The sequence below is a fragment of the Petaurus breviceps genome, unplaced genomic scaffold (genome assembly GCF_028583685.1).
Source record: "Petaurus breviceps papuanus isolate PSGF00001 unplaced genomic scaffold, PetGlider_PUasm1.0 38, whole genome shotgun sequence".
In the NCBI taxonomy this organism is placed as follows: domain Eukaryota; kingdom Metazoa; phylum Chordata; class Mammalia; order Diprotodontia; family Petauridae; genus Petaurus; species Petaurus breviceps.
Window position 1 is genome coordinate 23449449 of NW_027186304.1, and position 21569 is coordinate 23471017.

Consider the following 21569-nt stretch of genomic DNA (forward strand, 5'->3'; position numbering starts at 1 on the left):
TTGCCGTCATCCTCTTGCCATCTATTGGCATGGGAGGTGATGGTTGGCAGTCAGTCTTGGTTGTTGCAGATATCCATAAGATTCCTGAAATTTGGGGTTCCCTAAAATGTTCTTAAGAAAAAATTTACAGGATTTGTTTTGTTTTAAAGTTGTTAACAAAGTTTCTACATTGCGAAGTGTTCTCCAAGTATACTGTAATTTGAATGTGAAATGAGCAGCAGGATTAAAAAGATAGGTCTAAAAGATACTACAAGATTTTATGGACCAACACTACAACTTGTATGCTCCCAATTCTAAATTTATCTAGAAATCTAAAATAGTATTTTTTTCTTACCAGACTGTCATTGAGGATGACTGCCTTCCTATGGACCAGTTTGCTGTGCATCTGATGCCACATTTGTTAAATTTAGCAAATGATAGTGTTCCAAATGTTCGAGTACTACTTGCAAAAACATTAAGACAAACTCTCTTAGAAAAAGGTTGGTGGTGATGATGGTGGGGTTTTTTTTTTCATAATTTGCATAACTATTTGAGTAACTGACTATCAAGAAGCAGTCAAGTCAAAAGTATTTATTAAGTGTCTGCTAATGTGCAGGGCACTGTGCTAAGGTCTGGTGATACAAAAGCAGGCCAGATAAACAGGAAAAATAGTCCTGCCCTCAAGGAGTTCAGAGTCTAATGGGAGAGACAGTATGCAAACATCATTTGCAGATAAGATATATAAAAGGATAAATTGAAGACAGTTTTAAAAGGAAGGCACTGGGATTGAGGGCAATCAGGAAAGGTATCTTGCAAAAAGTGGGACTTTAGTTGAGACTTGAAAGAATCCAGGAAAGCCAGGAGGTGGAGATGAGGAGGGAAAGAATTTTCAGGCATAAGGGATAGCCAATTAAAATGCCTGGAATTTAGAGAGGGAATACTGTGTGCTGAGGAGAGCAGGGAGGCCCATGTCACTGGATTTTAAGAGTATGTGCAGAAAAGGAAGAGTAAGGTATAAAAAGATGGTAATAAGAAAGAACAGTAGAAAGGGGCCTGGTTATGGAGGGTTTTAAAGACCAAACAAAGGCTTTATATGTGAGACTGGGGCGGTGAGAGAGGACAGAGAGAGTTGTGACATGGCCAAACTTTTGACGGCTGAGTAGATGATGGACTAGAATAGCAAGAGCCTTGAGACAGGAAGACTAAGCAGCAAACTGCTGCACTGGTCAGGACATAAGAGGGCACACGCAGAGTGGTGGCCATGTCGAGGGAGAAGAGGTGCACAGCAGAGCTGTCAGATACAATGAACAGAATTGGGATCTGGCAGCTGACTGTGGGAGGAGGGGGATGAGAGTGTGGAGGATGCCGTCTAGGTGATAAGCCCGGGTGACCCAGGGCAGTTGTGCTTCTTAGAATAGTACTGAATGTTAGCCTTGTCACAGACATGCCTCTGTCTGCAAAACTTGTGGCATAGGTCCATTTAATATGGCAGCTTGTTCTTTTTAAGTCTGTCCTGTTTTCCTTTATGGGTCAGTTCAATTCAACAGATAACTGAATTTTCTGTTTTCTTTCTACCTGTAGACAGTTGCTTAGTGTCCACTCAATAATTATAATCTAATCATGGGAAATGCAAAATCTGAATCCTAAAGAAGTGTTCTATTAAAAATAGAGTAGTAGTTCCTGACCTTACTCTCCAGCTGGAGTAGTAGTCAGCTTATTTAGTTACACTATCCCTAGCGATTTATAGGCTTTGGGATCCCAGCAATAAGAAATAGAGATTGTACGTTGACCATAGTCTGGTGTGGAGAGATGTGTGGTTATTGGTGTAAGTGGTCACTTGGTGAAAGGGGAGGACCTAGGGAATACATAGTCCTGGAATAGTCTCCAAGATAAATACAGTTTTGCCATCAGCATACTCACTACCATTTTGCTCATTCAATTCAAGACCATATGTACTTATATTATTCTTGATGGCCAAGATGCTGATATTTGTGTCTTACATCAGATCTTTTAAGGTCAGAAACTGATGTCTTCAAATTCCATAGTACCTAGCACAATGCCTTGTACAAGAATAGAGCTCGATAAATAATCTGAAGAGGAATGCAGATGAAAACAGTGTTTATTTTTCTGTGCTTGAAATTCATACGTTCTCAGAGGTATAATTATTTTCATTAAACCGTAAAGAAGAAATAAAGGCATTTTATTATCCTTTGAGAGACGTCCTAATAGTGTTTCTCTTCTGTTGAGGTAGACAGACTATTCCTGCACTTCTCATACAGCTGCAGGATCAAACTCATCTCTTCTAAGGCTGGCCATGTTAGGTCAAAGTAAGGAGAACATAGTATGAATATTCACTGAATTTCCTATGAAGTAAGCAACAAAAAGGCTCTAATATCATTTACTCTGCTGAATTATGTCTTTAATAGTCTTTTCACAATAGTTGGAATATATCTAATCCACTAGTATAACTTGGTTTTCAATAATAGCAAGGAAGTATTCATTTAGCAGATCATAGTTTTAAAAAAAATACATCTCCAGATTACCAGATTATTTTGGCAGTTTTCGCTTAATACCAATTTAGAGTTAGTATGGCAAAGAGGGAGGAATAGAATTGCTTGGTGGCAAAAGGACCTAAATTCGGGACTCAGCTGTGATAATAGCTAGATGACTACTGAACAAGTCACTCAAGCTTTATGTTTGAGGAAACCCCTGGGAACTTAGTACAGAAGTCGCAAAGAGGTTGTGATTGACATAAAAATCATAGGTGCTTGGCATAGTCACATAATAGACCAGTTCAGAAGTCATCAGAAAGACCTTCTCATAGAATTTCAGAGCTGGAAGGGTCCTCGGGAGCCATGCAGTTCAAACCATATATCTAGAAGAGAACCTTTTTTCCAGTACGTGTAACAAGTAATTAATGAAACTTGAAGACTTTCAGTGAAAGGACTGACACCTGGTTTTTCTCTTAATCAGCTCCTATATTTTAATGGTAACTGCATCAGATTTTAAAAAACAGATTTTTAGTTTATTTTTTGCCTTTACATCCTCTACTTTTCCCAGTGTATTCGAACCTTTTCCACACCCCCAACTCCCCAAGAGCCATCTTAACCAGTCCATGAAAGGAGTCTGACATTATCCATGGTGTCTTAAATTCATATCCCCCACCTTTGAAAAGAAGAGGCCCAGGCTTGGTCCTAATAGCTCAGCATTCAGGTGCTCGTGCTGTTCTCTCCATTTACGTTGCTCGGCCGTTGTGCTCACTCTTTCCTTGCTTCTGCACACCTCATTCTGTCTCAGTTCATGTGACTCTTGCCATGCCTGTCCTTAGTGTTCCTGTGTGCCATTTCTTTCAGCACAGTCATATTCCACTACATTCATGTGCCACAGCTTGTTCAGCCATTCCTCAAGTGATGGGTGTTGACTTTGTTTCCATATCTTTTCTACTGCAAAAAGTGCTGCTCCAAATATTTTGATGTATGTAGGGCTTTTGTTATCATTGACTTTTTTTTTTTTTTTGCTTTTTTGGAGGGGGGAGTGCAGGGCATTTGGGGTTAAGTGACTTGCCCAAGGTCACACAACACAAGTCCTCCTGACTCCAAGGCTGGTACTCTATTCACTGTGCCACCTAGTTGCCCCCATCATTGACTTTTACTAGGAGTGAGTGCCTAGCAGAAGTATGAATCTCTTTATTATTGAGTCACTTCATTGGAATCATTCCAAATTACATGGCAGACATTTTCAAAATTTGTACTTGAAAAACATTAAATATTGTTGAACTTATTTTGTTTTCATTTCCAGAGTATTTCTTGAGTTCTGCTAACTCTCATCAGGAAGCTGTGGAACAAACACTTATGGCTCTTCAGATGGATAGTGACAATGATGTCAAATACTTTGCGAGCGTTCACCCTTCCAGTAACAAAACGGCTGAAGATGCCATGAGTACAGCTTCTTCGACTTACTAAAGAGCCCGAGTCTCATTGTCTCTCCTGCTTAAACTCCACAAGTGCTCCTCACCACGGATGATCTGAGGTGGCCTTTTCTGAAGGAGGAAAGATCTCCCTCTCTTGCCAGACCTAACTACAGGTGCCAGTCACCTCCACCTGACGCCAGGGATCTTAGGAGTCGAGAGAAAGTGTGGTAAACTAGCTCATCTTGACTTTAGGAAATACTAATTTCTCAGAGGATTATACTTGTCACCGAAGCCTTAAATCCTTCTGTCTTCCTGAATGAGTGAAACTTGAATTGGCAGAGCGTTTTGGAAGGGATGACCGTCCCAAAACCCTCATTGTTTTCTCCTTGGGAGTTAACTTGGCAAGTTTTACTTTAACAGCCAGTAGATGAAATTCTCATAGTCAGAAAGGCAGATGTGTTGTAACAGGATGCACAAGAGGCCTCCAGTATTAGCTCTAAACGTTTTTATCCAGGCAAGGACCTGATGGGTGCTGTGGCCCCATCCTGAGCGAGTGTGAATAGTTTTTGATGTATGTAAATTGGGAAAGTAGAAACGTTTGGATTTCTCTTAAGGGCTTGATGCTAACACTAAGCTAGAATCTGATTTTAACTCTAATGCAGCATATTGCTGTATCCAGTAGCAGAAACCTTTGATGAATACCTATGTCCTATTTTTTTTTTCATGCTGGTCATGACCTGAAGGAGATTTATTAGCACGTGTACTATATGTCAGGTATTTTCACTGGATCATGATCAGCTCTGAGGTGCAGCTTTGTTCTTCCCATACTGTACATACTGTGACCACTCTGGGGAGCACCGCAGTCTTTAATCATGTTGTTTAAAACTGTTGTGACACAAGTTCTCCACTTGTCCAAATAAAAATTTATTAATAAGATGTACATATTCTTGGCTGGTTTTAGACACCTGGAAATAAATGTGATTGATGATCTGTATTTATGATTTAGTACAATATGGTGAACTCAAAGGTTTAGTATTTTTCTCCAAGGCTCTAAAAATTTATGTGAAGAGATAGTCTGCCCTTTAGTATTTCTGGCAATCCAGCAGTGGGCATCACTGGAATCTTAACCCTTCTTACCAGACTCCAGGTAGTACTCAGAATCAAAGGGGAAAATCAGAATGTGTCACAGGTATCTTTGTTTACCTGGGGCATTTTTGGCTCCTAGTTTGAAGAACCCAGATTGGGAGGGCCAGGTTCTGGATTCTGTTGCAATCTGATAGCTACAGGAAATGCTAGGGTGGGATGGAAACAGACACAGCAGATCCTCTAGGTCTGCCCAGTTACTGATCCACACAGATGAAATGGCCAAAAGGTCCCCCAGTTTGGAGATTTAGACAGGGAAAGGAGTAGAGACATTTTCTTTAAGGAGTATTTATCTGTGTCACCCTGTCTGCTATGGTAGCTAACATGCAGCTAACATCCCAGTAATTGATTACATACTCTAACCTGTCTTCCCTCATTTTGAATGTTCAATCCAACTATTTACTAGTGACATCTGATTAGTTTCCTAGAGCTTATTTATCTTTTGTTAATTTTCCTGCTTATAAGGCAAAAGTGTATGATATACCCTTTCCCCAAAATTCTTAGTTCTTTAAAAGTCATACAAAGCTGTAACAATTCCTTTTTATAAAAAAGGCAGAGAGAAATTACACTCCCAAGGTAATGTCACTGTTCTTTGTACCACATTAATCAAGCATTTATTAAGCCCCTACGTTAAGCCCAGTGCTAAACATGGAATACATGGTGCCTGCCTGTAAAGTGCTCACAGTCTTGTGGGGAGACAACATGCAGATGTTGCAGAGCAAGGTGAAAGGGAGGAATTGAAAATGGCCTCCACTGAATAAGATGGGATCTGAACTGAGTCTTGAAGGAACCCAGGAGGTTGGGGAGAGGTGAGGGAACTGAGGAGGGAAAGCTTAAAACTCATGTTTCTAATCTTGGGCTGTTAACTATTGACCATCTAAGAACTGGCAGATTTTTCTTTTGCTGTTTTTAGGTATTGTTCTATGAAACATCTTGAAATAAATACAAGTCCTAAAGGAACATAAGCTAAACCCATACAATCAATACTTCAAAGGTCTGCTAAATGATGGGCAGAGTTAATTGGGGGGGGGAGAGAGAGAGAGAGTGTGTGTGTGTGTGTGTGTGTAGAGCGATCCTTTGGAATTAAGAACACCTGGGTTCACATCTGGCTTCTACTTAAGTAACTTAACTGGGCAAGTTGATTTCTCTCAGCCTCTGCAAATGAGACGGAGAGGATTGGACCTCATCTTTTAAGGTCTCTTCCAGCTCTAAATGCATTATCCTAAGTGTCTTATCAACTTAGGTCTAATTTGAGAGTAAACACACTTGAAAGGAGAGGTTTTTTAAATGACAATCCCTTAACAATTAGTCACATGTGCCCTAAAGGCTAGTCTAGATAGAACTTGCTCTTTTTTCAGGCGTGTTGTAGGGAAACGGGCTGAGCTGAACTCCTGAAGATAGCAGAGGGTCTTGGAACCGAATATAGCCTCTGATCAGTCAGGATCAGTTTAGGCAAGAAAATTTTGGCTTCCAGCAACAGCAAGAGGCTGGGTGGGAGAAGAGGTAAGGCAGAAAAAATGAAAACACATTCCTCGTAGACTGTCATGAGGGAAAAGGGAAGAAGAAGAAAAAGCATAGCAGGTTTATTTGTACTTACCTATCTCAATATAAACCTGAGCGAGCAGAATGCTTACAGTTACTGCTTCCTGATATGCTTTCTGTAATGTGAGAAGGGTTTTTAGATGATCATTGATCTTTTTACACTCTTGAATGCCTAGGCGCCAGCCTTGAGATTACTAAACTTTCTGAAAAGTCATTCAGCAAGATCATTTATATCAGTTCAGAAAATTCTGACAGCTCCATGGAACCTTAGCTAACATTTCTCTTAAGTCAAATCAAAAGGGCAATTGTATAAGCATGAAAAGTTGTATCTGCTTTGTTTTATAAAAATTTACCAGTCTTGTAATGTTCCCAACAGCTTCCTAAACTGCCTTGTTTCTGTGCAAACACTATATTCACTTTAGCTTTGAATCTAAGAACCACTGCAGAGTACATCCCAGAAGGCTTCCAAGGCTTTTGCTGTTATCAAAGTATCTTTGAGTACATAGGGTACTTGAGGTAAATCTTCCTTTTTGCAGAATTGGCCCTATGCTGTTCTAAGAATGGCATCTAAGGCAGCAGGCGTTTTTGGCACACAGGATCCTAGGAGCAAATGCATTTGACGTCTGCACCCTTGGGGAATGGAGGGGATGACAAGTATTTAACTGACCAGGTCCAGGAAAACCTGACACCACTTCAGCAGTGAAACGTGGCAGAACGCTTCCATGTATGGTAATGCTTTCAAAGAGCAAGATGCAGTGGGAGAGAGCTGGGACAGGGAATTGGAGGAAACAATTCCAGCTGAAAACAAATGATTTTAAAAGATCAGTAACTGGCTGACTCGAACTAAAGGAAAATGGGAGTTCCTTCCTCACCTGTAACCTCAAGAAAACAAGGCTGTTGGATTTCTGTACTCTAGCACATGGCTTCTTAAACTTTTCTCACTTGTGACCCCTTTGGTGCTTCTTAAAATGTGCGTTATGACCCCATGTGGGGTCGTTCTAGCAGATGCTGCCCTGTCACACTCAGCTTGCTATTCTTAAAAGAGGTTTGGCTAGGCACTAGAAGTGATTTTTTTTTTCCACCTAGGCTAGACAGCTTTCTCAAGGTAGAGAATGAACTGAAAACATCAACAAAAGTGAGTATAATAGGGTGGGACTGCACAGGAAACCAAAGCATTGCCAACCAATGGGGTCTCAGACCAGGTTTTTAATATGTACAGACCCAATCTGCCCTGCCAAGCCCTCCTTGACTTGAAGATCTTGCACTGGATGCTTCCTCGTTGGTTTTAGGTTCCAAGTTTCATTGCTAAGGAAATTATTCCTTGTATTAAAACTGTGGAAGACTAGATAACAGTGGTGAGGCAGGGCCCTATTCACAAATACTCCCTCATGAAGACTATCCATTTGTGATTCTTTTTGAAAGAGCCCCTTCTCATCAGTACTACAAGCTCCCAAATGAGTTTTAAAGTCAGCTCCTCCCAAATCTGGAAATGCTGATTTGGGGACTAGAGGGGCCAGGCACATTGCTTTTTCACTGTAAAGACACTGGAATCTAGAGGAAAGGAAAGAGAGGCTGGATTTAGCTCCATTTTAAACTGAGCAACACTAATTGACAAACCATTTGAGTATCCCATCTTTGCAGATGTCCTTGTAAGGTTCTACATACTAACGACCACAGGAGCAAGAAATGGGCTTCACATTTCACGTTGATGCCAGAATTGTTGACTTAAAGCTATAGGCAGCCTAGCCTAGGAAAATAAAAGGAATCTGGATACTCAAAAGTCCTCAGCTCCAGCCATATCAGCTTCCCTGAACGTCTTCTGTAAAATAGACCCAGGGGTGTGGGGGTGTTGACATTGATCAAAGGTAATTTTATCCTTCTTTCAGGTTCCTTGGTTAGTCTCTTCTGCCCATACCTATCAACGACTGTGCAACCTTAGATACCTCCCTGCTTGTTTGGTGCTTTGATCACTCAGTTGGAAAATAGGAATACAGCCAAATATTTAAAATTTGGTTTCTATAAACCAAAAAGATCAACAAAGGGACAGGTTAGTAATTAGAAACCAGTGCTCAGTAGGTTAGTTGCTGGCTTTTGCTCTTTCTGCCCCTAGGCAGGCCTGTACATATGGATGTTAAAGACAAAGTAAACCTGCAAATGGCTAAAACAGGGTCTAATCACATCATTCCCTTTCAAAAATCAATCATTGGCTTTAGCTAAAAGCCAGAAAAAGGCTTTTCACCCCAGACTGATCTCTTCTTCCTTACTTAATTTAAATTCCAGCCACTGTCTTGTTCCCATCTCCCCGTACCCAGGTCACATTTTCTCCAAGACTTGGCTCAGATGCTAGGTCCTATGTGCTTTCATGATTCCCTTGTGTTATCTGCCTCAAATTATATGGCATTTACTTATCATGGGTGCGTGTGTCCTTCTCCCTCCCCGCCCCATCCCCAAGAATAGTAAGGTTCTTAAGGATGGCAGACTTGTGTATCCTGGAGCTGTGCACACACTTGAGGTGCTTATTTATTGAATTAATCACAAGGGAGAACATTGAACAGAAATACTAGATTACTGCAAATTATCACTCCCTATTCAAAATTTAAATAGGGTATGTGACACAGCATGAGTCTGAAGAACACTACATTCTAGATGGTCTATCGATTCCATTTTCAACTAGTAAATCAATTTATTTAAGGACAAAGTAAAATAATCTCTGCACCATTACTTAGTTCTAATATGACTTTTACCTAAGTACTTGGCTAATTCTTAACATATCTCGGTTAGGATCACTAACCCCACAGCTTTTCTCACCTGTCAGAAGACCTAGGCATCTGCTGAGCCTCATGCGCCTGAGGTGGAAGGCACAATCAAAATTAGGACTCATTTCCCAGGGGATGAAAAATCCTCAATTGCCCAGAACACAGCACCAAACTGTTGTGAGTATGTAACACGGCCTGAAACAGCTTTCTCATTACTACCTGCCTGCTGGATAAAAGTGAAAGGAAACAACTCAAAACTCCCCAGAGAAAGAGGAAGTACTTTCAGTCAGTTTGTTCTCAAGAACTATGTAACATTACAGTTGTTTCAAAGATGACTATCTTAGCAGGGAGGAAGAAAAACGAGTTCCTTGTATCCTTCATGTTCTAACAAATTCAGGCTTGCAGCTCTGATCAGTCTAGTTTCAGTCCTGAGGATTTCGGATCCTGGCAAAGTCCTCATTAGGGCATGACCCCTCAAGAGGAGGCACCAGCTTACACAATAACATTTATAGCCCATGTTTTTTGATTGGTTATAGAAGCCTTTTAGGAAAAATGATATATAGATTTGAAGGTTGATTTATAAAATGAAATGGGGCCAGAAAATTTCCCTCCTTTAGATTCTTCAAAGGTCATTTGAAACGGTAGAGCAGGGGTTCTTAACTTGGGATCCCTGGGGAGTTCAAAGGGTCCGTGAACCTGAATGCGGAAATATCATTGGTTTCCTTTGTAATTCTATGTATTTTATTTTTTTTTATGTTAAATCAAGATGCAAGCAGTAACTTAATATTTTTCCTAAGTTTTAATTTGTAAAAAACTTAAGGTTTTTTAGGGTTACATAATGTTCAAAGAAGTCAAACCTGAACTTTTATTCAAAGTCAGTATTTGCAAAATATAGCTAGAAGCAAGTGTTAATAATTCAGTGCAGAAGCTTAAAGATGAGTGCAGGTGACCAGCTAAGAGTATAGTGACATTCTACAAGAAGTTATTAGCTGCCAAGTTTTGTTCCTAAAAGAATAGCCACCTTGGTTGGTTAGCTCACTCACTGCTTAAGATCATGGTACACTCCCCTCCCCATATAAGTCTGTTAAGTTTCACAGAAAATACCTTTTGGCTTGTGCAAATGTAAGCACTTGGTCACAAAGAGACAACACAAAACCATCACCATGACTAAAAACAGTACAGTTAAGTACAGATGGAATAGTGTATGAATGGCAAAGTTCTAGAAAATAGGTTTTTTAAGTTCTCCAAGTCCTGCCTCAGACACATACAGGCTGTGGGGTCCTGGACAGTCACTTAATGTTTCAGTGCTCCAGGTAATTCTCTAACACATAAGTTGCCATACAAATGGTTACCTGCTTTGGAGGGGAATGGTGGGGAGTGATGGTAGGAGGTGTTTGTCTCATAAGGAGTTCCCTATGCCAGTGAGATCACAGGTCCAGTCCTTCCTCCCTCATCGACCCCCCCAAGCCCTGTCCCTCAAACACATAATCCATCCTCTTGTTTTCCACAAGATACATTTAAAACCATCCCCCCAAAAATGAGCATTTAAGAAACTTGAAACATTTTTTCCCAAATGGCTGCTTGAATTTATTTGTTTGATGCTTAATGGTCCTGGCACAAAATAAAAGTTAGCCAATATTAAGAGAATGGGAACACTAATTAAAAAATCATAACAGCTTGATAGAAATTAGTGTTTATGCAAACAAAAAAGTAACCTTAAATATTTTTGCCAGCAAATAGAAAATGAATGTAACAGAACACTAAGAAGGCTTTTATACATTTACGTTCATCACTTGACCATATTTTAGTCACCATAATATCTTCTCTCCAGATTTTAAAAAAATAGTATGTTGTTTTCTATAACATATCAAAGCTTTCTTTTTGTACAAAATCAAATAATGGCCAACAATTCACAACAGTGCAATAGGTAGAGGATACAACCACATCCAAGAGGTGCTGAAAATAAATACTCAAAATTCTAGGAAATAAAGATCACCAATGCTCTTGGGTTCATTTTCATTGTCATATGTTGAATATTTGACAAATTTAGTGGACATCATTTAGTCTCTAACAAACAGAAAAGAATAACTCTTAAACAGAAAATGGCCTAAGAAGACAGGTGTTAGGAAGGATCATCTCAATGAATTAATAAAGGAAAAGAACAGTATAGCAACTATTAAAAAGTAATGGTTTTCTATTGCTGAATCCTATCAAACGGGAGGCTATAAATCAGGCTCACTTGAAAGACAGAATTTAAGATTTTGTTCAAGAGAGTATATGGCTTAACCAGGCAAAGAGACATTACATTCTAGCCTAAGCAAGCAATAGAAATCCACCTGTATTTAGTAAAAGATCAGTCACATCAAAGATTTGCCCATTTCTGTGTGGAAAGGAATTTGGGGAAGGCTAATACCTCCAACCAACTTCGTGGAAAAGTCCCGAAGAACAAGCAGTTACGTGCTGATTTAATGGTGTGGCCAACATTAGCAACAAGTGGGCCTATCCTCACTTTCTGTTCTTTGTGGGTCCTGCTGCCCAACAGTTCTGACACAGGAGAGCATCGAGGGCAATTTCTTACTGGGACTGAACCATGCAGTCCTGGAGTGGTGTAAGTTTATTTTAGTGTAGTCTAGAATTGCGAAGTTAAGAATTTATAAGGATATATAAAAGTAGCCCGTTAGCCCAAGTCATTCTTGTCCATCATGAAAGGTTCAGATGGCTCCCCCCCCATTATGCACCAAAAAGGTATAAAAGGCACAAGCAAAAGTGACTAAGTAAGCAGGGTAGAACTAAGTGATGGGTGACACAAGAGATCCATTCACAAGGCAGATAACAGTAATTCATGTCTGGTCTTGTTTTCCCCTGAAAAGAGAGATCAAGCCTCCAATTCTGCTGTAGTGAAAACAACAACAAAAAAAAACATTTTTGGTTTAAAAAAAATCAAATTATTCTTGAGAATTATTTAAAGTTTTGAGGTTCATTTTATGTAACTGAATGAAGCAAATTAATCTTCAAATAAGCTAACTATCTGGAAAACACATCTGTCCCCTCCAAGCCTGAAAATGCTTTCACTGCTTTGTACACTTGTGTAACCTGAGCCTGATGGGTAGAATTCATACATATGAAAGAGACAAGCATCCCCAGGACTAAAAGACGTCTTTACATAATGTACACCAGGAGAGATGTGTGCACTTTTATTCTCGGCATTACAGTAAATTGCACAGTCCTTGTTAAGCCTAGTAGATTCCACTGAGGCCTTCTCCCAGGCCGCTCATATCGGCGTTTCCTTCCGCTCTCTGCTCGGTGACGGCTTTGCCTGCTCCCTGACCGCCTTGGGCTGCTGCTCTCTTGCTGCCTTTGTTTCGGGGACACTGTCTCTCGGCTGCTGAGCTCCGCCCCCACGTTTTTCTGGCTCTTCGTCTTCCTGCACCTGCTGCTCGGACTTTGCTCGCTGCATCTGCAGCAGTCGAAGCTGCACTCGAAGCTCAATGATGGCCTCTCGCTCCTCATGAATCGCTTGGTTCAAATGATTGTTCTTTATCTTCACCAATAACAGAAGGAACAGTGTCAATTAAACAGTGAGGACACAGAAAGGGCCATTCAACGGCAAAGACACTCAACACTGGTCTCTTTGTTGCAATAAGCTCAACTGGGGAAAAGGAAACGCTAGTGCTTCCTTTGGTGGCCACATTCTTACATCGCTTGAGACACACTGGTGTGGAAGCACCCTCTTAGCCCCCTCCCTTCACTGACCACAGAACACAGGCCTTCAAAGTGGGGAGGCTGGGAGGGACCTCACCTCACCTTACCTTACAGTGACCTGGTGGGAAAGATTCAGAGCCGCCCTCTCTGGCTGCCGTGCATGCGTCAGCCCTGGGCCGTCAGCCCTCACTCGCTCACACTGAGCCAGGAGCGTGGGGTCCCACCATCACCCAGACCTCAATATAGGGTTTCACAGCACACTTTTTGTACCTAAGGAAATGGCTTGTCAGACCTTGTGACACAAAGGAATCTGAAAAGCCATCAGTTCCTCAGCCTGCTCAGAACCCACTTCTGCAGCAGCGCTCTGTGAGCCTCCACTGGGTAAGCAGACAAGGGGTGGGGGTCTCACACGGTGTAACAGTGTAAACGTCCCCTCTAGCTGCTATCTGCTATGACCCAGAGGGAGGGCAGCTCCAACACCTAATAGAGTTCTTTCTTGCCTAGCTATGAGACCCTTGGAAGTTCTTTTTAACGTCTCTCTCTGCTCCAGTTTTAGCACGTACCTCACAGTGCAGTTGTGAGGATCAAATGAAATCATACATGTAAATCTCTTTTGGACACAGTAAGGCACTATGTAAATGCTAGGTAGCTATTGTTATGACTAAATCTTCCCTGGAGAGACAGGATACACTCGTACTGGTACAGTTTAAGAATTCTTTCATGCTCTTTGAGGTAATAAAAAACAGCCCAACCTCTTAGAGACACCTCACCCCATACGAGTCATTCTTGTAACTGCAAACTTTCACTTTCTGAAAAGGAGAAGGAATCCTGTCATGATAAAATGTTATGAGGACCCCAAGCCAACCCTGTTGAAAATGATGCTATTTAAGGGGATGAAGAGGGGACTATGCAGGTATGGCCTCTCTGTAGTCATATAAGGCAGCATAAGCTAGTGCTGTACTTGGAGCAAGAGGATCTTGGTTCTAATCCCAGCTCTGCCATTTTTGTCACCCAGGGACAATCACTTCACTTTGAAGGGCCTAAGATTCCTTATCTGTAAAATAAGGGAGAGTCTCCAAGGTACCTTCCAGCTCTATGCCTAAAATCCTACAAACTCCCCAGTCTACATCAAGATCTCCATGTTCCCTTTTATTCTCAGCCCCAGCCAAGCACAGGAAAATAAGATATTTAATAGGGACTCAGTCTCTACCCCTCTCCCCCCAAAAAACACTCTCCCCTCTCTTTCAGGCAGAAGTCTGAGAACCACAGTAAGAGTGGCTATGGACTGGCAAATATCATATCTCACAATACACTGTCCTTAGCTCATTACTGCCTAGGCATCATCCTAGATTGGGAATCTGAAGAAACCTGGCAGCTAGTCCAGCCTGATGAAGAATTCCTTCTTCAACATCCCAAATTCAACAGGAATCTCTGAGGCATTCCAATAGGCATGGGGTATAACAAGAACAAAAACTCCTATTTTCCCATTCTACAAGAACAAAGACAAGACACAGATGATACAAAATAACCCTGGAGGGGGGGTAGGGCAGCAGCTTCACTAACACCTGCAAGGATCAATCCAGGGCTCCTTTAGATGGTGGCCCTTAAGCTGAGCCTTGAATGAAGGATTCCTGGGAAAGTATCCCAGGTTGGGAGAGAGGCTATAAAAAGAAGTCAGGAGATGGAAAGTTCACGTACAAAGAACGTCAAGCTGCAGAGTCCTGGCAGAACTGACACTGCACAAAGGGGAACAAAGCACTACGTGCCTCTGAGACAGGCTGGGCTTAAGGAGCGTGTCAACTGCCAAACAGAGGAGTTCGTGTTTTATACCGGAGCTGTTATAAGGAACCAATGAAGTTTCTTCGAAGTGACATGGACAGGCCTAAGCTTTTGGAATACCAACCAGGCATCTGTGTAAAGTGGACTAGAAAGGGCAGGCTAAATGTACTGTGAAGTGCTGGCAAGAGGTGCTGCCCTGGATGCGAGTAGCAGCCTCGGGAGTAGAAAGAAAAGGAGTGGATGTGAGAGGACGTGGTGGCAAGAGGCGGGCAACTGACTCGATCTGAGGGTTACATGAAAATGAATAATTAAAGCTGATTTAGACATTGGGAACCTGAAAAAAATAGTGGTAACCTTGATAAAAATCAAGATGTTAGGAAAAGGAATGGGTTAGGAATTAGGAGGGAAAGGGGAATGATGAGTTGTTTTAGATATACTGAGTTTGGCCTATGGGCCATCCAGTCGGAGCTGTCCGGCAGGCAACTGGCAACAAATGGACACCCAGCCTTCACTGAAAGACAGACAGTGAAGGGGAAACACAAACTATGTGCTTTTGAATAGCTTGGAGCTAAGAAGACATAGGTTCAAGTCTAGTTTCTGACTGGCTGGCTGCGTGACCTAAGCAAGTCACTAAGTCAGCGCTCCAGGACACGCTACAAGATTACAAACTGCAGACAAATCACTGGTCCAGCCTCTTATCCCTTTTTAATCTTAAAAATTTTTCCTCAAAAACAACCTAAATCTCCATCTCTGTAGTTCTGCCACACGGAGAAAAGGATGAGTCTAATCCCTCTCCCGAAGGACACTCTTTAATTCAGGGAGGACATGAGAAGAGAACTGCTCTCCTCTCCAGGCTCACAGTTCTGTCAACCAGACGTAGCTAATGATCTGAAGCCCTCTACCATCCTGGTCCTTCTCCAGCGTGATCCTTTCAAAAATGAACCCAGAACTGAACAGAGGATTCTAGACATGGTCCCACTAGGGCACACTAAGTGTATCTGATTCTCTGGATCCTGTGACCTGAGATGGTATTTGTTGGGTTTGACTCTTTCTTCAAACCCTGGTGACTCATTACTGAACTTGCAGTCCACTAAAACCCTCAAGGCTTTTGCAAATGTACTTACTGCTCTCAAAAAAATCCCAGATTTCCCAGTCAAACCCCTTCACCTCTTAAATGAGGAAACTAAGGTCCAATGTGGTTATCCTCCAAGGGCACAACAGTTCTGCTGATAATTTATCTTAGAAAGGTTCTCCTTCCTAAGGTTTGGATGAAGAAATTGGGTCTTTCGTTTATGCAAATATTTTTCCCTGAGGGCTCCTTTAGCTATCTAAAATAGTAGGCAGGAACAGACATGCCTTGAGGATAAAAGAATGTAGTTAGCCATGTCAATGCAGACATTCATCTGTCCAAGCAACAAATATCTGGTATGTCGTCAGTGGCTTATCAACTGCTGAAGAATGTGGCTAGAGGCTCTTCAATTACCATCTATAACTAAGAACGGGTGCCCTGTAGGCAGTAAAGGAAAGAACTTCCCTAAGCAACTATGTTGTTTATAAGATTCCACTTCCAAAAATGGTGAATTTTTTCGGAAACAATTTCTCACCTCTAGCTCTTCATTCTGTCTCTGTAAGTCTTCGAGAATGACCTGCAGCTCCTCTTCATCCTCACTCTCACTCTCACTCTCCGAGGAATATTCCTCTGTTTCACTGCGACCATGCTGCTGACGACTAGAATAGCATAAGGTGATCAAAAGCTTCCCATGCCATTGCAAAGAAAATGGTGCTGTCAATGTTTATGAGGCTTCTACACACATTTCATTCTAACACCATTAATAAACATAGTTCTACTGTAGGCAAAATGGAAAGCCAAACGTGTCTTACGATGAAAACTCTTGGGAGGTTTTTTTGGTGTGGTTTTTTTTTTTTTTAAGTGGGGAAGGAAAGGGGCTAAGGCAATCAAAGTCCTCAAGTTACAGAGTGGTCAGAAATTATGATAGGCTTTAGGAGGAGGAAGGGAATATTTTCAAAGTTTCCCTTTAGGCTCTTCCTTACCTTTGAATTTCAGCAATTTCTGCTCTGAGACGTTCGATCTCTTCTTTTTCTGAAGCAATCTGTCTCCGGAGGAACTGCTCCATGGCTAGAAGCTCTTCCTGTTCTGTCAGAATCTCATTTTCCTAAAATAATAAAAGAAAATTATCTGAGCAGGTCTTGAATTTTTCACAGAAGACTCTATAAAATCTTACATTCTTTTTTTTTTATTTTATTTTTGCTTTTTGGAGGGGGGAAGGTAGGGCAATTGGGGTTAAGTGACTTGCCCAAGGTCACACAGCTAGTTTTGTGTTGTGTCTAAGGCTGGATTTGAACTCAGGTCCTCCTGATTCCAGGGCCAGTGCTCTATTCACTGTGCCACCTAGATGCCCCCAAATCCTACATTCTTAGGAGGATCCAATGCCCTAAATTTCCAAGGACTTCAAAGCAGGCAATATACAGAAATAGATCCATGGGACAGCTAGGTGGTGAAGTGAATAGAGCACCAGACCTGGAGTCAGGAGAACCCGAGTTCAAAGCTGGCCTCAGACACTTAACATTTACTAGGCATGTGACCCTTGGGCAAGTCACTTAACTCCAATTGCCCTGCCCTTCCCCCTCCAAAAAAAAAAAAAATATATCCAAAGTTGAAGGATTAGCCCTGTTCCTTTTTAATCCTAAGTCAGCTTGTTTAAACTTCCCTCTCAAATTCCTTCTTGGGTCCAAATAGACATTAGCTGCATAAAACCAATAAGGTCTTATGGTAGAGACTGAGGCACAGGCTTCTACTCAGGGTCTTGAGTTTCTAAATAATTCTAGTAAGAAGGACCCAGTTCAGAAAGCAAGGTTAGCCTAAAAAAAAGAAAGTTTTATAATCTAAATTCCCTCTCTTACATTATTCCTCAAAAATGTCAGAACCTAGTTTCAGAAAAACTTAATTGTAACTCCAAATGTCCATTTCCAAAGTATGTTTTATAGTAATTATATAGCTATTTTTAAATCTGGCTACACCTACAGAACAGAGCACTAGCCCCCATGTACCCATCCTAAAGCTTCTATAATATAGAAGACAAAAGAAAGAAGCAGGCAGACACGAAACACTTCCAACTCTGGAGAGACATAAAAATTAGATAAAGACACTTTAGCTGGCGTGATAGTTCGATTCTCTCCTCCCCTCAGCACATGAATGGAATAACATAAAACACCCAGAGTATGAATCAGAAAAAACAGGAACGATTTCCTCCTAAGCAACACCAGAAGGTTTCCAGAGATGATGGAGAAGGATCCCCACTGACTTGCTGCTTATGGCTTAGGCATCCTAATGATGGAGTTTTGTAAGGCCACAACAAATTTGCAGATCGAAGCTTCATTCCTTCCTAGTTTCTTGGGAATCTTCAGAATGGATTAATATGGACTATAACAAATTCAGAATAGACAGTAGATTCACTTTTTTTTTTAAGCAATCAGGGTTAAGCAACTTGCTCAAGGTTACACGGCCAGGTGTTTCTGGGTGGGTGCTAAGTGTCTGAGCCCGGGATTCGATTCCCAGGTCATCCCGACACTGGAGCCGGTGCTCGTGAGTAACCTGGCTGCCCCTATTCACTTTCAATTAATAATCAAATTTTAAAACATAAAAATCAAATATTTAAAATTAGTTTCAAGGGGCGGCTAGGTGGCACAGTGAGTAGAGCACCAGCCCCAGAGTCAGGAGGACCTGAGTTCAAATCCAGCCTCAGACACTTAACACAAAAACTAGTCATGTGACCCTGGGCAAGTCACTTAACCCCAACTGCCCTCCAAAAAGCAAAAAAAAAAAAAAGTTTCAAGCCCAAAGTCTACAACTCTAACAGATAATGCTTATTACTATGCTTAATAACAAAAGCAAAATACTTTAAGACGTTGGCCTCTATGGTCTAATGTCATTCATCTGGTTTATGCAGAAAAATGACTAAATTAAAAAGGTTGCTGTTGAACTTTTCCCATATGATAAACTGTATGGGTTTGAAAAACAAAGATGGGAAGGAGAGAGATAACCTGTGTGTGCTGTTTAGACTTATGGCACATTTTACCAAGACGTCCTCTGAGAGTGGGAATTACCTGTAAACATCTCCCTGAGCAGACTCCAGATGGGTAAAAAGGTCTTGATACCAGTGTTCAATATTATTCAAGTGTACTAAATGATGCTTCATGCTGAGCAGTTTTTCATTACCTATATAATTTTTTCTATGCACTGAAACCCAGTCATTGGAGACATGTTCACAGATCTCAAAATCTTTTCAAATATTGTACTATTTGAAATTTCTACAAATTCTAGGAAATAAGAACTTCTGCTATGAATTAGCAAGATTATGACTCAAAGATTATAAAGAGCATGTTAAATGGATGGTGTTTCACATAGTATTACACCTCGATGCCCCACAGATAAAATAAGCTTTATATATATTCCATAAAAGTGTCACTTTTCATTTCTACCAAATAAAAACCAGGGTGATTAGGAAATGTGAGGTGGCTGGTTTCCATCCAGTCAACACAGTAATTGAAATAATTAGTTCCAAATAAACATCTTTTCTTTGTGATTTTCATGTAGGGGACACTGTCCTATTAAACTCTTCAAGAGATACTGGGACTTAATCTCCGGTCTAATTTCTATCAAAAAAAAAAAACAAACCTTATAATTCAAGATTTCTTTTTAACCTTTTAGAAAACAAAGTTATGAACATGTAACTATGCAATCACAAAAATACTGTATGATTTAAGCTAAATAGCAATGCCAATCCCTTCCAAACTATGTTACACACTGTAACTGTGGGGTAAAGAATATCATCATCTCAAGAGTTTGAAAGATCCTCCTCTGTTAACACCCTATACACCTGGACAAAGCAAACCCTAACTGTAAATGCATGGTGCTTGCATCTTTTCCCAGCAAAGGAGTACTTCACTGGGACCCAGCTGCAGATAGGATGGCCTGATCCACCCTACAGGGGCAAACTAAAACTTCACTGTAATGGGAAGAAGGGCCTTAGCCCTAATTCTTATGAAATATTCTGTGATATTTGTTTTTTTATTTTACAACAAAAAAAGGTAAATGACTGATCCGTATCTACAAAAACATCTTATTTTATGGTAATTTTGGTTATATCAGACCATGGTCTACCATGGAGGGTGACCTCTATGGGTCACGCTTTGAAAACCAATGCTTTAGTCACTTCACTTTATTTTTTTTTTAAAGCAATCGGGGTTAAGTCACTTGCTCAAGGTTACACGGCCAGGTGTTTCTGGGTGGGTGCTAAGTGTCTGAGCCAGGGTTCGATCCCCAGGTGATCCCGACACTGGAGCAGGTGCTCTCACTCGCTGAGCCACCTGGCCGCCCCTAGTCACTTCACTTTATTTAAAAAAAAAAAAATCCCTTAAAAACTGCTTACCACTATCCTCTATTACTAATCTAGTCACTCCATTCTCCTCAATGCCCCCCCCCACACACACCACACACATATGTAACTGAATTTTCTTTTGACACAGAAAAAGGAAAATTACCTAGGAAAATATTAGAGACTAAAATGTAGTACCTGGGCAAGTAAAATATTTATAACCTCTTCATTTTCATTCATTTCTTCTTTGGAAACATCCTCTTTTGAAAGGCTGGCAATCTCTTGAGCAATCTTGGTTTCACACTCCTGTCAAACCAGACAGGTGACTGATTAAAAGAACACTTTCATACACACAGCAGCTTTCAGAGAGCTACACAAGACTCATTCACATTTTTCTAAAACATTTCTTCTGGAAGATTAGCCTTCTGTTTCCTTTTCTAGAATTTAAAAATAATGGCAGGCAAGAAAATAATTTCTCCATTTTTATGACACACACCATTTGCTTATACCCAAAAAAGTATTTTGAGGAGATAAAGCATTCTATAAAATAAATGCTTACTTCTTCTATCTTTGGCACACAGACCACAAAGTCACTTGCCTTACATTCTGAGTGAAAGGCTACTACACTTCCAACATGGAATCCTAATGCCTGAGATCTACATAACAGAACCCAGAAGGCATGCATGGCCTTCTTACCTCCCCCTCAAATGGTCCAGAAAAATACCAGAGAATAACTGGGAAGAGTCAGTTTAACCTTTTCTATGTTGACCCTAGTTATCTCCAGTTTAGGTAAAAACTGATAAGAAAATTTGTTCAGATTTCAGTTCTTGGAGAGGAATGCAGGAAAATCATTATCTATTTGGTCACCTCTTTGTATCCAAAGACCAGGGGCCTATAGTTGGCAACAAGGAGCATGAGTTTCATATGACTCATAGTTTAAAATCTACCAATGGAATGGCTTGGTTTGTTACTGGAGACCAGTTCCAACTTCATGTTTAAAGGGGAAGAAAGGACAGAGAAAACGGGCAAAGGGAAGCAAAAAGCCTAAGAAAATGAGGATTTGTCAGTGAGAATAAAGAAAGAAAATACAAAGCAATCAAGATTCTGAAGGATTGTACTGACATCCTTCCCAAAGTGCTTCTGTTGGGGTAGGGAGAGAAGGGGGCAACATACTCACAGATCAGTTTCCCTTCTGAAAGAAAATGAAAAATAAAACTGACCCCTTACCCAAACACAAATCCCTAACTTCTCTATACCTGAAGAATTTTATTTGTTTTTTTTTTTTAACACTACACAAACTAACCCAACAAACAGTCCTCAGCTCTAAGACTCCTTGGAAAATATTTTGATCTACAGGTGAGA

The 21569-nt window shown here is 40.8% G+C and overlaps 2 protein-coding genes across 12 annotated transcripts in view; one reads left to right on the forward strand and one right to left on the reverse strand.

The window, feature by feature from the left end:
• The window catches only part of PPP4R1 (protein phosphatase 4 regulatory subunit 1), an 88848-nt gene extending 83965 nt beyond the window's left edge, over positions 1–4883 (forward strand). For both annotated transcript variants that reach the window (XM_069099639.1, XM_069099640.1), the window contains 2 exons: positions 338–479; positions 3778–4883. In XM_069099639.1, the coding sequence (XP_068955740.1) occupies positions 338–479; positions 3778–3941 (306 nt within the window). In that variant the 3' untranslated portion in view covers positions 3942–4883. The remainder of the gene's footprint in view (positions 1–337; positions 480–3777) is intronic.
• Positions 4884–10892: 6009 nt separating this feature from the next.
• The window catches only part of RALBP1 (ralA binding protein 1), a 67143-nt gene continuing 56466 nt past the window's right edge, over positions 10893–21569 (reverse strand). For all 10 annotated transcript variants that reach the window (XM_069099641.1, XM_069099649.1, XM_069099646.1 and 7 more), the window contains 4 exons: positions 20406–20513; positions 16864–16985; positions 16416–16539; positions 10893–12871 (listed from right to left, as the gene is read on the reverse strand). In XM_069099641.1, the coding sequence (XP_068955742.1) occupies positions 12602–12871; positions 16416–16539; positions 16864–16985; positions 20406–20513 (624 nt within the window). In that variant the 3' untranslated portion in view covers positions 10893–12601. The remainder of the gene's footprint in view (positions 12872–16415; positions 16540–16863; positions 16986–20405; positions 20514–21569) is intronic.